The sequence below is a fragment of the Glycine soja genome, chromosome 19 (genome assembly GCF_004193775.1).
Source record: "Glycine soja cultivar W05 chromosome 19, ASM419377v2, whole genome shotgun sequence".
Classification (NCBI taxonomy): domain Eukaryota; kingdom Viridiplantae; phylum Streptophyta; class Magnoliopsida; order Fabales; family Fabaceae; genus Glycine; species Glycine soja.
In genome coordinates this window covers 3,258,847-3,275,223 of record NC_041020.1, presented here as the reverse complement: position 1 = coordinate 3,275,223, position 16,377 = coordinate 3,258,847, and the positions used below count along the sequence as shown (strand labels likewise).

The 16,377-nt window shown below is 33.3% G+C and overlaps 1 protein-coding gene across 2 annotated transcripts; it reads right to left on the bottom strand.

Moving 5' to 3' along the window:
• Positions 1-522: 522 nt before the first annotated feature.
• LOC114400522 (CSC1-like protein HYP1) lies at positions 523-15,800 on the bottom strand. Of its 2 annotated transcripts, none has more exons than XM_028363008.1 (11): positions 15,714-15,800; positions 13,833-13,898; positions 13,323-13,701; positions 12,606-12,755; positions 11,384-11,447; positions 11,072-11,281; positions 9,826-10,014; positions 8,846-9,144; positions 6,690-6,966; positions 2,634-4,031; positions 523-962 (listed from the first exon to the last, which is right to left on the bottom strand). In XM_028363008.1, exons 3-10 carry the CDS (start codon positions 13,601-13,603, stop codon positions 3,627-3,629), a joined length of 1,875 nt encoding a protein of 624 aa, XP_028218809.1. In that variant the 5' UTR covers positions 13,604-13,701; positions 13,833-13,898; positions 15,714-15,800; the 3' UTR covers positions 523-962; positions 2,634-3,626. The 2 variants fall into 2 exon arrangements, with proteins under 2 accessions (XP_028218809.1, XP_028218808.1); XM_028363007.1 differs by having other exon boundaries at positions 15,625-15,781.
• Positions 15,801-16,377: the final 577 nt, after the last annotated feature.

The following is a 16,377-nucleotide window of genomic DNA, read 5'->3' as shown; positions in this document are numbered from 1 at the left end:
TAATACTTTTAACCTATAATTTTTTCATAGAGGAAAAAAACATAAAGTGGAAACAAATGTAGGGACCAAAATATATATATATATATATATATATATATATATATATATATATATATATATATATATATATATATATATATATATATTTCCTTGCAAAAAATACTTAAAATTCTATTAAGCGACCGTCAACATTTTTTAAGTGAGATATTTGGCTATCGTTTTATGATATCCTTTTGAGGCAAGTCAAATTAAGCACAAATTGTCTGCATCATCTTTGTGGTTGTGTATTATGAGGAAGAGTAGGATGATTTTGGATCCTGATTTTTACAAATAAACTCGGATGATTTCCAGCAGATATTTTATTATGGCTTGGTGTATATGGTTTAGTTGTAATCAGACACAAACTAATGTTTTGGTGGATTGCTACTTTGCCACAATGGATGCTACTAAGCTAATGAAGTTGGAACTTGAAAAACTTCTGCTAGCAAATCCTACCAGAAAAAAAAAAAAAAAAAAAAAAGAGAGAAAATTTTGCCTTTTTATCAGACCCTACCTATTACACTTTTAGTCAGTTACTATATTTCTTTTCACAATGAATGCTAGTGCTCACAAACAAGGCCTTGCAATGACTTATACTAATGTTACAAGTTTCCACACTCGTTACAAACACATTATCAATTCTAACAATTTACAAGAAAACAACAGACATGCTTCATCAAGGACAACCAAATCAGTGCGGTCAAAGTGAAAATACATTGCCTTATATACAGTTGCAGCCAAGGCCATACAAATGTAGCTATGAACTATTCAGAACTATGAAGAAGTGGAGATCTGTGACTATCAGACCTTTCAGAATATTTCACTCGCATCAGAGCTGGATCATTGTATGCATTGGCCAACTTGTCATAAAATTCAGACATATTATGCTCGTTTTGGTCTGCTCTGTCCTTCTTAATCAAACACTGCACATGGGAAGATATTCATCCATAAGAATACAAAAGGGGAAAAGGGCGATAACTCAATTGAAAAACAGAATAAGGAGCAATAATTCCACATTCAAGCCGAGGAAAACGTCAAAAAAAATATATATGAGCATGTTTTTCATAGTACAGTGCAAGCTCAGAAATTGTCAGGGTTAACATAGTTCAAATGAAACCAACCTAACAAGAAAAGGCACACCATTGGCGCTGACATGAGAGCTAAGGTGAATTCAAACAATCAAATCTAGCCATTTCCCAGATAGTAATGAAATCAACATACTCAAGTTTTACCACTGAGATATCTTGTACAGAAAAATTATAACAAATTCCATATCAAGATCATTGTCGAGTATGATATGTTCAGGCAAAATATCATAATTTTATTACAAGTGTGTTATTTCTGTTGGAATTATAAGGGTAGGGTAGGGGAAAACAGTAAAAGAAAGGGAAAGACAGCTAACAATATACTGAGCACTGATCCATGGCCGGTTGTGATATTATAATATAATAACTTAATACTCCAACTTATATAAATAATTAAGAGATAGTTTTGGATTAACTTCTTAGCAAGCATTTATAGGAGAAGAAAATAAAATGAATCAAACTTCTTACATAAGTTTAAATCAACTTATATTCTTGCCTTAAAAAGTCATAATAACAATTGAAAAGATGGACTATAGGCTCTCAAGCTTACTGAAAATAAAACTAATAATCCTTATATCTTAAAAAATAATGTTATATAGTACGAAATAGTTTTTGAATGAAACAATATGAATCCACTTGTTTAAATATTATTGGACTGATTAAATTAAAAAAGAAAAATTATAAAACACGAGAGTTTTGACCAAAATCAGGAGTTCCAGGCAACACAACTTCATGCAAAAAAGCATTTTCCTATCTTACATTGTTCTGATATTCACCCACGTCTGGAACCAACTTATCTGCATTCTGTAATTGTTAAATGACAGTAATTTTGTTGATAGTCAACTACTGAGTAGCAAACAGGAAATTGATAGAACTGGTTCAGAATCCAAAGGAAAGAAACTTTTATTGATGAACCCAAATTCCCAAAATCCCAATTTCTGAGCCAATGTGGTAGCAGCCTTTGGCTAGAGTAGAAGATACGAAATGAATGATTTCCCTGGATATTCGAGAGACCAGGACTCTCCCCACTCACTAAGAGTCTAACCCTTCTCAAATGATAACATATATCTCAACATCTCTTTTTATTTATACGCAACATGCCTTATTAAAATTATTTTAGCCTACTAACCTAACTAATTCAGACTAACTGATATATTGTAAGTTGTAACTAACTACTAATGGGTAACTAACTAATGTGGTGTAACTAACTACTGATGGGGGTTACCTAACAGAAACCCAAGTTCCCAACTAAGTAGCAAGAAAGGTTTTTCTAAGAGAACTACATTCAAGTTTCAATATGAGCCACGATCCAAGACAATCATGGAAAGTAAATATTTATTAGTGATATCAAAGGCCTCTGAAATTAGCTTCCTGTAATGTCTCTTTAGGGACAAAGCCAGACAATTCTCAATAATCACAACAATTTATGGGCATTTGGAAAGCATATAGGTTATAGGATCATAATCAAGAATCAGATAAATCAGCATTACTTATCAACCATTAACATACCTCAGCAGAATAATTCTTGAATATAGGGAAGAACCGTTTCTGGCAATACTCATTGAATAGAAGTGTGAGAATTGGAAGAGGAAGAATCAATATGGATGCTAGAGGAAGCTTCTTCAAACCAAAAATACCAATAGCTATTATATGCATCAGTATCAATGAAAAAATTGTGGAGCTGTGCACTGTAGGCCAAAACTTTCCTCCAGTCTCATACTTTGGCACATAAACTTTCAACAGCTGTCACCAAAAGATATTTAAGACATCACTAAAATTAGGAATAAAAATGAAATAAATAATATCAACCATTTATTCAAGACACCATGAACTCCTGCTTCCAAGTTTCATCTCTAGATGGCCATCAACTGACCCTTTTACACCTCTAAAGTCATATCAGAGAGAACTCCAAATAAAATTAAGTTAATTTGATTTTATGGATGAAACTATAAGCATCAGATGGAAATATGATCACCAATTTTTTCCCCTTTATGCAGAAGTGAAGATAGTAAGGGTAGGGAAAGTTGCAAATAAAATTGTTGGTTAAAACACAGAGCTGAGAGCACTATCCATAAAATGATTTTCCCCTGGAAGACTATCATTTAATAGAATCTACAAACCAATATCAATTGCAAAAGATAAATTTTAGGAACGCATTGTTCTATTCTACAATATCATCTTCTCTCAGTTTTGCAACAGCAAAAAAGAGTAAATTAACCATTTATCTAATTAAGAAATATTAGTTTTTACACTGAAGAGAATATTGTACAATGGCCTAGAGAAAGAACAACCAACGGGGAGACTGAAAGCCACAATCATGTACAAGTTCAAGATGTTCTATTTAAACTTTTTGCCGCCATCCTCCTCCCATAAGTATAAAAAGCAGTTGTGAACTACTACAGCAAGTGAGCCTTTATGGCGAACATATTAACAATTCAATCAATATTATATCCTTTGTCTTATTTTTTTTCAATTTTAAGTGGGAATTCCCAGCGTGCACTTTTAACAAACAGGTAATCTGATTTCCAATTGTCTTAGAAATACATCATATAAATGCATATCATACAACAAAAAAAGGAACAGAATTGCATGTACTCTGAAGGGAAAAGAAGCAATATGCAAATTGCAAACCTGATTGCGGAAAATGATGTATCCCAAACAAAAGTAGATCAAGAGAAATGGCAGTATCAGTGGAGCAAGTATGAAGTATGTTACACCAAGAACACCAAAGAGACGAATCCTGGGAATTTCGCTATGGTAAGGAATTAAAGGGGGCTCAAAATCATCATCATTATTTCTACAAAAAGTTCTACTTATAAAATTGGAAAGAAGTGTAGTCAATCGAAAGAGTTCTGATGCTATAGCGGTCCATCCAGAAGTCACAACATAAGCTATGAAGAAGGATGCCTGCACCAAATATATAAAATATTAAAAAAATGAACTTCATGTCCTCAAATTTGTAGAATAATATCTTATAATCATCATAAAAGATGTGATTTCTTGTAAAGTGTTTTTAGAAATAAATAAAAAATATATAATAGAGAGAAAAAGGGGAAAAGGCTAAATTAGGAGATAAAGATGTCCTCCAAAAAAAAGCCAAACAGGCAAAAAAATGCAAGCAACTCTCTCAAAGCAACCATATATAGAACAGAAAGAAGCCATAAGCACAATCATATTCCATTCATATATGCAGGGGAAAAGTGATGGCCTTGGACAACAAGGCTAGAGCCCTGAGTTGAGCTCCTCCCACTGCTTGGGAGAAAACATTTTCATGTTCCATTTCACTCACCAAAAGGGTTTTTTTTCACCACTCCTTCACAACACTACTCTTTAATATTAATCACCCAGGGGCATTCCACTCTAACAAAATACACCAGATGACTCAATAAACAGCACTTTGCCTCAACATTGTTGTCTCCTAATTCTACCAAACCCTTTATTAAACTTATCAAAAGAAACTTTTCCCACAAATATATCTTCAAAGTTTAGTTATAGATACTCATCCACCCACAATGTATTATCTATGTTCTATGTTACAATTTCATGCATTTGGTTGGAGTGAAACTCTCATACTTTTAAGGTTTATTTGTTACATCTACATCACTCGATTTGGGATAAGATTAGGTGTTTGGCCTCTATTTGGGTTAAATGGTATTTTTAATGAGGTTTTACTAATAGATATGTTGTGTGATTGGGAAGCTTTGTTACATTTTTTTTCTTGGTTCTTTTCTGTTTTGTTCTTCTATTTAGGAGGATCCTTATCTTCCTTTCTCTATGTTACTTATTCTCTTCGCCTCAAATCTCAATGGATTTCTTCTTTTATCCAAAACAAAAAAGTTCTTGGATTTCAGCTAAGAATTTTTTCATGTAGAAGGACAAGGCTGCTCCTTTGAGATGATATATAATATATTATTCTTTCGTCATCTTACTCTTGTTTCTCTTTCTTTCTTAATGAATTCCTTTGGAATAAATACAAACAGAAAAACTTCACGAAACTCATTATTTTTTAAAGTATATTGGAAAATACATTTAGTGCACATGGAAGCACATCTCACTGCTTGATCAATACTATGTTAATGAACTATACAACCAAATGGTAATGCAGAAAAGACAAATCAGCTCAATAAAGACAATAGAAGATCCCCAAAAGATCAGAGCATGTGAAGTTTTCCTCATAGCATATCAGCAATTAAAGAACAATTCATCGTCTCACTAAAAAAGTATTCTCTCAACACGCTGAGATCCACTTTGCTCCTCTAGCCATCAAATTCTAGCAGCATCTGCACAGTCTAGTGATTCTAGTCCCTTTACTGCTGCTACTCTTTCACAGTAACATTTTTTTCTAGGCTGCGCATCACTCTGTTTGTCCACATGCTTGTTGTGCTGTCTCTCAAGTTTCAAGTGCCAAGGGGTGCCTGTATTCTTCAGTATTGTGTTTCAAGTCATATTTGTTAATCCCAAGGTTTGTGGAGTCAATTATGACTTAAGTTGTATTTTTTTTGTATAAGTGTTTTATTTGTATCAAGCTATGGGATTAGTAAGCTAAGGTTTGAAGTGGTATGTTAAATATTAGAGTTATACAGTGTCAATAGTTTCGGCTTGTACTATGCTTGAACATGACCTAGATTATTACTATAAATAGGGTTATACTGATGCAAGCCAGAAAAAGTATAGGCAATAACACAGTAATCAATCAAAAAATGAAGAAAAAAAACAGTTTTATTTCTGTAAACAAGGAAATTACAGCAGAGAAATCCTCCTACTGCCACAGAGATATGCTCCTATAGAGAGCTACAACCCTCTAACATGCTTAATTTTCACCAGGATGATCCCACTACTCTTCCCCCATCCTCTAATAACCGCTCCATACTCATGTAACTAACTCTCCCCCTATGTTTCTCTCGCTGCCAGCTCAGCCACTAACAGCATCACCCTCTATTGCTTCTAGTATAAACCTTCCAAGTTCCAAGTCTTAGGCCTGTGTAACACATGATGTCCCAACACCTCTCTTTGGCTCTCCAAATTCTTCTCTAAATTATTCCAGGCCCTATAATATACAGACAGTCTTATGTATCTCAATTATTCAATCTTATTAGTGAAATATATTCTCTTTTCCCATTTCCATCTAATCCCTAAAATTTCAGCATCAATGATTTCCTCTATTTTGAAACACCCCATTAAAACCTGTTTTAAATAGTGTTAAAGTTCCAGGAAAAACGGATTAAACAGTCAGAGACAAGTTACAAGGTGCATATAAACTACAGATTTGCACTTCTGAGACAAAATGCCAGTTCTCAACCATGAAACTTGCAAATTATGATAAAAATGATTTATCTGTTATACCTTAAAAAGGTATTACCGTACTATATAATGCATAAAGAAATTATATGAAACATCATTTTTAAAGCTAGGCTTTTAGGTTAAGGCAAATTAAAAACAGAAAATAGAATAAAATTAAGAAATAAAATCACTGAAAACTCAGTCTCCCTCTATATATAATATTGGATAACTTTGTGAAATTTATGCAATTGTCTCATGGGGATGACAATTAATAACTATTCTCACCTGGGATGGTACAGCTTCCGCTAGTATTCTGGGAATCTCTTTTGGCTCAAGAAAGACATTTACTCGATAGAGAGCTGACCCTGATAGGACATTTGCAAAGAAAATGTTCCAAATGGTAAACCACAATACTTTAGTGCATGCACTTTTTTGTATTTGACTCCATGAAATGTATCCTTGCAAGGATGAAAGCATAATCATAGTAGGTGGAACAAATGACAGAAACAACTGAAGAATCAAACTGGGAAGGTATCCTGTTATAACTTGGCTCACAATTGACCTGAAAACAAATATTGGGAAACTTCAGATGAAAATCCACGACATTGAAATAGTTGGTGCTACAACAAAGCAATACTCTTTTCACACAATCACAAAGTCAACTGTTTAAGAAAAGAAAAGAAAACCATGTATTCCCAGAAAGCCAAATGATGCAGATTTGTGCAAATATATTGGGTATTAAGGATTTCTATATAGGATTAAAGGATGCAAAGAAAAGATAAATGAGCCAATTCTCTGGGTAAGCATCTATGCAAGGTAGTATGAATAACTTGGTTTACTTTATGAGAACAGGAACAACAAGGTTTGAAGTCTTCAACAAATGTCATAAAGGTGATAACATATCAAGATCCATTTTAATGAAAATTTTAAGCTGTCAAGTGCAAGCTCATGAATGGTTTTTATCTCTTAACATTCTCCAATAACTCTGCATATCAGATGAAGAAACAAACTGGAAAAAGCAGAAGACAAAAAGAGGATACACAAACAAATCTATCCCAGAGAAGATGTGCAGTAAAACTCTTACAGAATTCTCATGTGCTCAAGGTAAATACACCACAGAGCAGCAAAGAGAACATAATTCAAAAACCCTCTACACTGAGTAGAAGGAAAAACCTGAGTCAAGAAGACAAAAGATCCACAACCCCCCCCCCCCCCCCAAAAGAAAAAACACCTCACACCACAACTGTCACATGATCTCAATTCAAAAACAGTCATTCTTCAACTTCATTTCAAATGTCTGGTCTACACATGGATTTGATTCTATAAAGCTTTCTATGCAATAATTGAAATTCCCTCAGAAATCACAGCAGGCATTATGCCTCTAGCTTAAAATGTTGTGTAACATCACATCACCAAAGACAGGGATCCTTGCTGAACTAAAATAGTTAATATGTTATGCTTAATATTTGACTGAAATTGTAAATCATTTAGTTTATGATTATTCAAAGGAAACCAACTGTTAGCCAGCAAGAATTTAATTAATTTCTCAGTATTGAAAAGCAGGGAAGGAACAGAGAACTACTAAATGGAGATTGCCTAAAGTGCTAAAATACAATAATCAATTCAAGAAAAAAGGCACAAGGAAATGAAAGAAAAATTGGCAACTAAAATATTGGAAAAAACCCAAGTTCCACATTGGTTAGAGATAGTGTCAAAATAGAGTATATAAGTGGAGGGCAACCCTCACCCTATGAGCTAACTTTTGGAGTTGAGTTAAACCCAAAACCACATTCTAAGATGGCATTAGAGCTTATCCTAGATCCATTCAAAGGGTCACCCACCATGTTATTCATGCACCAAGCCCAAAAGTGCTGGACGTGAGAGAGGGGTGGTGTATTGGGAAAAATTCAAGTCTCACATTGGCTAGAGATAGTACCAAGATAGACTATATAAGTGGAGGGCACAACCCTCACCCTATGAGCTAGCTTTTAGAGTTGAGTTAGGCTCAAAACCACATTCTAAGAATATAGCTAGTCCTTCTTCATTCAAATAACTTAGATAGTCTACTAGAAATGAAAGGTGAAAATATGTTAGCACATTAAAAATAAGAATGCACTCTATGAGATTAAATAACATGACCCATGCAATGAAAATATGAATCTGTTTAAAATTACAAAGGAATTTAGTAAAAAAAAAACTATATTCTAAATAATGGCTGTACCCAAAAAGAATATTCAGAATAATAAAGAGGAAAAATACAAATTTCAAAAGCTGGAAACACAAGCTTTACATCAGAAAATCAAATGGCATATAACACGATATTTCAATGAAATAGAGAAGGGAAGTCTGCATGCAAGTGTACTGTATTACATTATGACTCCAGTCTTTCAAAGTATGTGCTTATAGAGAAAGATAAAATTAAGGTATGATTTCCCACTTACAGTCTTAGTATGCCTTTCAAAAACGGGAACCACATTTCCAATTGATCCAGATGGGTAAGACCTTGTACTATTGCAACTGGTATCAAAAACAAAACTGTAATAAAAGCACATGCAACATAAACTACCAGCTTGCTGATCCATCTTTTAATAAATGAAACGGTAAAGAAAGGCCAATAAACATCATGAGGCTCAGGAGCTTTCTCAGTAATCCATTCCGTGGGATTGACACTTTCTTGAATGTGTAAAGCTATTGCAGCACCAAATCGTGTCTTAAATGAGACGAAGGCAGCTTGAAGTTCCTTTAAGTTGAAAGTGATTACAGAATAAGTTGATGTATTAGACATCACCATAAGACCCATAGTAAACCTAACTATTAACAAATAATATCTATTGTACGAAAGAATATCCATGAGCACAACACAACTTTTCATGATCCAAATCTAGTAATCAACATATAGTTTAAAGGAGCTAGTGCTGTTCTAAACAAATTCATTATTACAATAGTTAATCTGATAATATATTTGTTGTTTATGTTTGGTGTTGAATAATAAATGGGTATATTATATTCTTTTATCTAACAAATCAAAATGTTTTTCACTTGAGCACATAGTTAATGGTTGACAATTCTGGAAACAATTTCATTTGAGTTTCTTTCCCATGCATAATTTCTTTCTCCAATCTAATTTGAAATAGAGTTGGTATATGAAGATGTATTTCTACAAATGTTTTGCTGCCTGTCACCACGTTTTATCATTATTAACCAGATTGCCAATAATGAACAAAACCAAATCTTAATAGCACAATTTAGGTTAAATCTGCAGTGTGAGCCAATTTGGTTTAATTCAAATATTTTAGTTTGTTATTAGACAGCATGCAACCCAAACCAGACATTAAACAACTTTAGACTTGAGAGGAAACATAGTTATTTTCTCATAATTCCAGTAATGTAGAGGTTATTAATGCCTATACAAGATAGTTACCTTCGCTTCTAGTGAGGACTGTTCCATTCTCACATTATCTTCAATATCACCCAAACTCCTTTCATAGTGATCTAAAGTATCAACTTTACGGCCAAAAAGTCCCAAACACCCATCACGCCTCTGCCTTTCAGGAGCATCATTTTTTTGTTTCAGATGGGTAAGCTTTTTGTAAAGTTTATCTGCATCATTCTTCAAAAAAAAAAACTTTATTAGTCAAAAGTGAGGGAATTATTAGAAGAAAGAACTGACTTTAGTTACAAGAATAAATTTCTTGGAAGTTCAACTTCAACACTCATAAAGATACATAATGCTCAAGTCAAACCCAAACGCACCACCATTCCCCTCCCTCCGAAAAGAGAGGTTATTTACTGAAAATAAAACATCCAATGGGGTAAAACAACTCAAGAAAAAAGATTACAGTTCAAGTAAAGGCTATCAAAACATAAATAAAGCCAAAAACCTCACCATCAACAGCAATTGAAATATTTTAAGAATAAGGCACACATTGTCTAATCTCCAAAATATTGGCAAGAAGGTTATTTTACCTTTTCAAGGAACCTTTCAACCTCAAAGCTTAAGTTGTTATATAATGAATCAAGAATTGCTTTTAATCTACAAGACTTAATTATCAATATTCAGTACGAAAAAACATCACATTGAAGGTAGTTACACAAAGCATTAAGAATACTAGTACATTAAGATATAGATTTGTCACATGCAAAACACTATATAAAACAAGTAGGATTGTACCCAGGAAAAAAAAATTAAGTTGAAAGTAGAAAAAAATATGTAGTTGTTGGACCATGAATACATGACAGTATTTATTCTAACATGATAGACAGTAATCTATGGAATGTCGTCCTATTATTTAATCTAACATGATGCTTTTGGAATTTTGCTCCCCTTGCAGGTATGTTGGAGCAAAAGACCAATGCTTATAGGATAGGCTAGTTTCCTTAGACTCTAGGATTCAGTTCATGGGTTCTCTCTCTGAGGGAGTTTCTTTGTCTAGGACTGGTTTGCTCTCTTTCCCTAATCCTCTTTCATTGTAATTCTTCTCTCTTAATGAATTCTTTATTAACAGGGTAAAATATCAATGTTTCACACTTGACATGCAAATACTCGGAAGATATACTCTTCCCTCAAGAACAAAGTGAGGCATTACATGGGAATAATTTAGAATGAAAGTTAAGAAACTGTCGAGGGAAAGAGATTGAATCAGTTGGAGCTCCAGAAAAACACTTACAACAAGACTTTGTAATTTGTTGGTTCGACGGACCACCGAATGTGAGAGATACGTAGAAGGGTGATACTCTTGGAAAAAACGCTCAACAGTATCATGACATGTACTTCCCGGAAGAACAGGAATACCACGAACTAATAAGGTAAACTGCTGAGGCTGAGGCTTGGATGAATAGAAATAAGTAATTCTTTTTGATGAAAGGTACAAATACTCCTGCATATGGAATTAATATTTAATAGTAAACATGAAAGTCTATCCCTAACTTTATAAAAGAAGGACAGCATTTTGAAAGCTAGCTTGAACAATAAAACTTACATAATAAAGAAGATAGCAAACAATTCCAGTGAAAATATATGCAGCAGAAAAATGGACCCATAACCTGGATAAAGGCCAAAACTAGGTATCAGAATTTCCAAGTTTTAATTTTAGATAAAAACTAAAAGTAGAAAGCAACACATAAAAATAACATCATGAAACACATCTTCCATTCAAACATGTTGCGTATTCACAACAGTAAATGAGCACATAAAATTTCCTTAAGTATCTAGATAAACTTGCATATTTTGGTGAAGAAATGACTTATTTAAAAACCAGAACTTTACAAAATAAATGCATGACAATGAAAATTCAGGCTTCTTAATCTAGACAAAACTTCCTGTCTCTTTCAAGGGAGACAATGGAGAGATCTGATGAAGATTTGAATTTAAAACAATGTTATCTTTTAAAATTATAAATCAATAATACTGAACAAGATGTCAACTTGAGAGAATATCCAACAATCAGAAGTCATTAACTCAAACAATTTTATAGAACTAAATAGAAATCACCACCCCTAGGTGGGCTATCTAATATGCAGAATGTTACAATATATCGACTTTGAGAATTGAAAATGAAATAGAAACCATAAATGATACCTGAAATTACATAACCCTAACACTATTGAAATGCCTGGTCAATATAGGAGCTTAGAATTGGCTTTTTCATTTTGATGCATGGAATAACTATAATTTTTCACTTCCAGACCCAGCTATTAGTTATAGAGGTGTAAAAAAAAATTGGAAAAAGAGGTACAGAAAAGTTAAATAAATTGTAATTTGTTTAAAATGTTTTGTTGTGCATAAACATTATGCTGATCAATATGATTTCTTGTAAAAAATTTGAATTGTACAAACTTTAAAGATTGGGTTTTGGAATTTTTTCCCTCTAAAGCTAACATCAACATTGTAACTACTATATGGACTCAACTCAGTCATTTTCACTTTGCTCTGTGAGCACTGGAGATCCTGCCAGGGCCATGCAAGTCAGACGAAGTGTGTGAAATGTGAGCATACTTGGATTTAATTGACTTAAAAGACCTTAAAAAATGTCACAGGACTGGGTTTCATTGGTAACTCCTCACAAATGAAACCAGGTAAGCAATTAGAGAAATTGAAACCTACCCACATATCAAAATTTGATACATATGTATTGTTCTGCATCATGAATAAATAATAAATAATACCTAACAGTTAAGATCATCTAGATTCATAACATTCACCTGTTTGAACCATTGTTGACATTAGAAATACTGAATGAGTCCAAAGACTTGTGCTGAAAATCTGAATCATCACTAAGCTGACTCCCCATATAATTAATTGGAAGAAGAATGAACGTGCCAATGATTCCACCAAAAGAAAATACTTTTAAACTGTACAATACCATAAAAAGAGGGAAAAGGATAAGCTGAAACAAATAAAAAATGTCCTTCAAATAAACAGAACAAGGTCACAGAAAAGAGAAAGACTTGTACTTATTTTACAGCAATGCAGATAGAAATTGTAATGAACAAATGCTTGTCTTGCCAATAAGATAAAAATTAGCTGTCACTTAAAGTAGTAGTTGGTTACAAATGAATATGTTGTATCATTTTGAAAACATTAAAATTCACTTGAATCAAATATACAAGCAGTAAAACTTGGTGTCAATAAGGTGGAAAAAAAAATAATAGAGATAATTGAATTGAATATACAACAGTGTAAAACCAATAATAATGTAATATAGAAAATCCTCTTCTGATGCAGAAATCATCTAAGCACATTTACATATGCATAAAAAATATATAAACTTAAGCCTAACATTGACCTTTGACACATGTAATGCAGGAATTTCCATCAAAATGATTAAAACCTCAAAAAGCCTAAGTTAGCTAGTAGAATTCAGTTTGATAAGAAATGTCATGATACATGCTTAGAATCAATCAAGCATTTTACGTCACCTGAAGATAAATATGCGCATGAAGACGAAAGCATCTAAGCCTGAATTTGATAAAAAATCTTCCTCAGAAGGCTGCCATGCTTGTCTCACCCAACCAGCATTAGGTAACAACCTTTCCAAGTTAAAATGACCACCCTCTTTAACTTTTCCTTCAACAACTAAGCGTGGTGCATAGACAGTGATATTACCAGGCTGCTTTCTCAATATGGAATATAGGGTGAAAAACAAAAAACAGAGGCCAAGATTAATTCCAACGGAAGTTAAAAGGGCGGATAGAATCATTGTAGAAACTGGGTTCTAAACCAGCAGATTGACTTTTACACCCAATAACACCACTGTAGGCTAGAAATCAAACAAACTGAACCCCTTAATGGTAGGACCTGCAAGAATAATATATTAATATACCATTAATAGCTGGAACAGTATCAACATAAAGGTCCTTTGTATTTAGCATATATGATGTGCAAAGTGAAAACTGTTGACAATTAAGATATCCAAGATAGCAACTAACCTACAGTCGTATAGAAAGGGCACTACTTCAGCTCCAGCATATGGTAACAATGACAAGTATGGTATCCTACAAAATAGGTGATTTTATAAGCATGAAGTAATTGAAAATTCCTCAATCTAATAAAAATCCAACCCTCAAGTATACAACTTCACTTGTTTGGATTAAAGTTAGGTGATAAATTCTTGCATAAAGTTTGTGAGAAACTGTGGGTAGAATATATTTCTTCCTCAGATTTCTTGTGTCTATATTGTATTTCCTGATTTCCTCTAAATAACAAGATTCAAAGGTATATTTTACACTTCATGTGTTCTAGTGCTCCTCGAATCTTTTTGCTGGAAAATTTCTAACCCAGGTTCTTTTCTTGCATCATTTATCAGATCAATTTCTTCATCAATGGGTAGAAGGGTTTTGGCCTCGTGTTACTTTTGGCTATGTAGTGGTAAATTTCTTTTTTTCCATTCATCCCTGAAAGGCAAGAGATTCCCTCTAAGATCAAACCCTTCTTCATTCAAACTGTAGCACTCACTGGATTAATACTATGACCTATTGCAGGTCTGTGCAGACCATTTAAAGGAGCTTCGCCTGATGTTTATATTATGTATATAGAAACATTTGAATTTAACATTTTTGTGAGCCTTGAATTTTCCCTCCAAGCATGGGATAAATTTGTTCAATATATAAGTTCTGGGAAAAGTGAGACTGAGCCTTGGCACAACAATAAAGTTGTTGCCTTGTGACTTGGAAGTCATGGGTTCAAATCCTCAAAATAGTCTCCCTACTTGTAGGGATAAAGCTGTGCACATCTATTAGAGGTGAGAGCCTCTCATGCATTAGTCCACCCTATAAGTTTTGGGAAAAGCAACGGGGACAGAACTGGCATCAATGTGCTAGATACCTGCTTCTTGGTGTATTTGGTTGGATTTTACTGGAATTCTTTAGGGCTATGTTTGAATTGGCAGAAAGGGACGAAATGGAATAACATTAATTGCCATTCTTTGAATCTGTTTTAGATGGGATGAAATGGAATAGAATGACCCACTAGAGTCGGTTTAGTGGTGAGGGATTTGAGTAGTTTGCTCTAGGTCTTAGGTTTAAACTCCATTGCCACTATTGTACACCTAAAAAAATGGAATAGAATCTCTAATTAAATGTATTTCATTCCATTCCATTCCATCCAATACTTCTATTTTTTATCCCGTTTTTTTTAATAGCAAATGTTAATTGTTAGTTTTTGTTAGCAGGGGATCAAATCCGCTATCTTTCCCCCTTCCCTTCTTTCTTAATCACCTAACCAACCTTGTATCTCCATTTTTTATTTTAGACACAAGTGAATGCTATTTCAATTCCAGGATACATGAATTTCTGTAAAAGATATAAGGTTGGCCTAGTGGTAGGGGCAGGGTGAAGGGAGAAAGGAGGGTTCGCGACTTTCGAATCCCCCAACTAGCATTTTTAACAAAACTAACAAACTAACATTTTCCAATAAAAAAAAACAAGAAAAAAAAAACATGAATTTCTGTAGTTTGAAAAGTTAGAATATCATCCACTTGCACTGCTTCATTTCTAATGCCGGTATTATATTCCATATATACAAACGTACAAACACAATCCAGCCAACACCCGTAAATGCAAAAACAAGAACAACCCAGAAACGCTATTACTTTGAGAATTCAGAGTGGAGCATGCCTATTTGCTAATTCTATGTCCATAATTTTCAAACTAAGATCAATAGATCATACATACATACACCTAAGTAAGATAAATAATAGAGAACTAAAGAGAAAGACAAAACCTGGTTGTGAAGCAAAAGAGAGAAGCGTGTGTAGTGAGGTGGTGGTGAAGACAGAAGGAGGAAAGGAATAAGGAAGGAACCGAACTCACTCAAACTCAAACTCAACAATGTATCGTCGCTGGTGTCACGTCACTCTTCAATTGAAATCCAACGTACACGTGCTGCTGCCTCGTTTCTTTCTTTATTGCTGGCTTTCTTCTTTTTTTGTACCTTTTTTAATTCCCTTTTCCATCTTGTTGTGGCGTTTAACTCAAGAAAGTAATTAATGCTTACATGTGAAAGTTTATTTATTTATTTATTAAGATTCTTGCTTTCTTAGCAAATAATTAATACCATAAAAAATGATAATGTTACATAATTATTATTTGACAAATGTTAACCACTATCACATTAATTAAGAAACTAATTAGAGAAAGATTTTTATTGAAATGTGTAAAATTGTGTTGTTTAAAACTTTTTTTTAAGTTTTTTTATGATTTCTATATTATTTATTTATTCAACAAGATAACAATCATGTTTTTATGATATATTTTTTGTTTAATTGATCTATGAATTTGTATACTTTTATCAAATTTTCAATTAGGTTTTTGATTATTATTTTTAATTAGATCTCTAAAAAAAATTCAATTGAGTTCTCTTTCGTTTAATCATAGTTATGGAAAACTAATTACAAACAACTAAATAAAGGTGCAGGACAATGAATGTTTCTAGGATGTGATGTGAGCACAACTAAATCAAATGTGAGAATTTTTT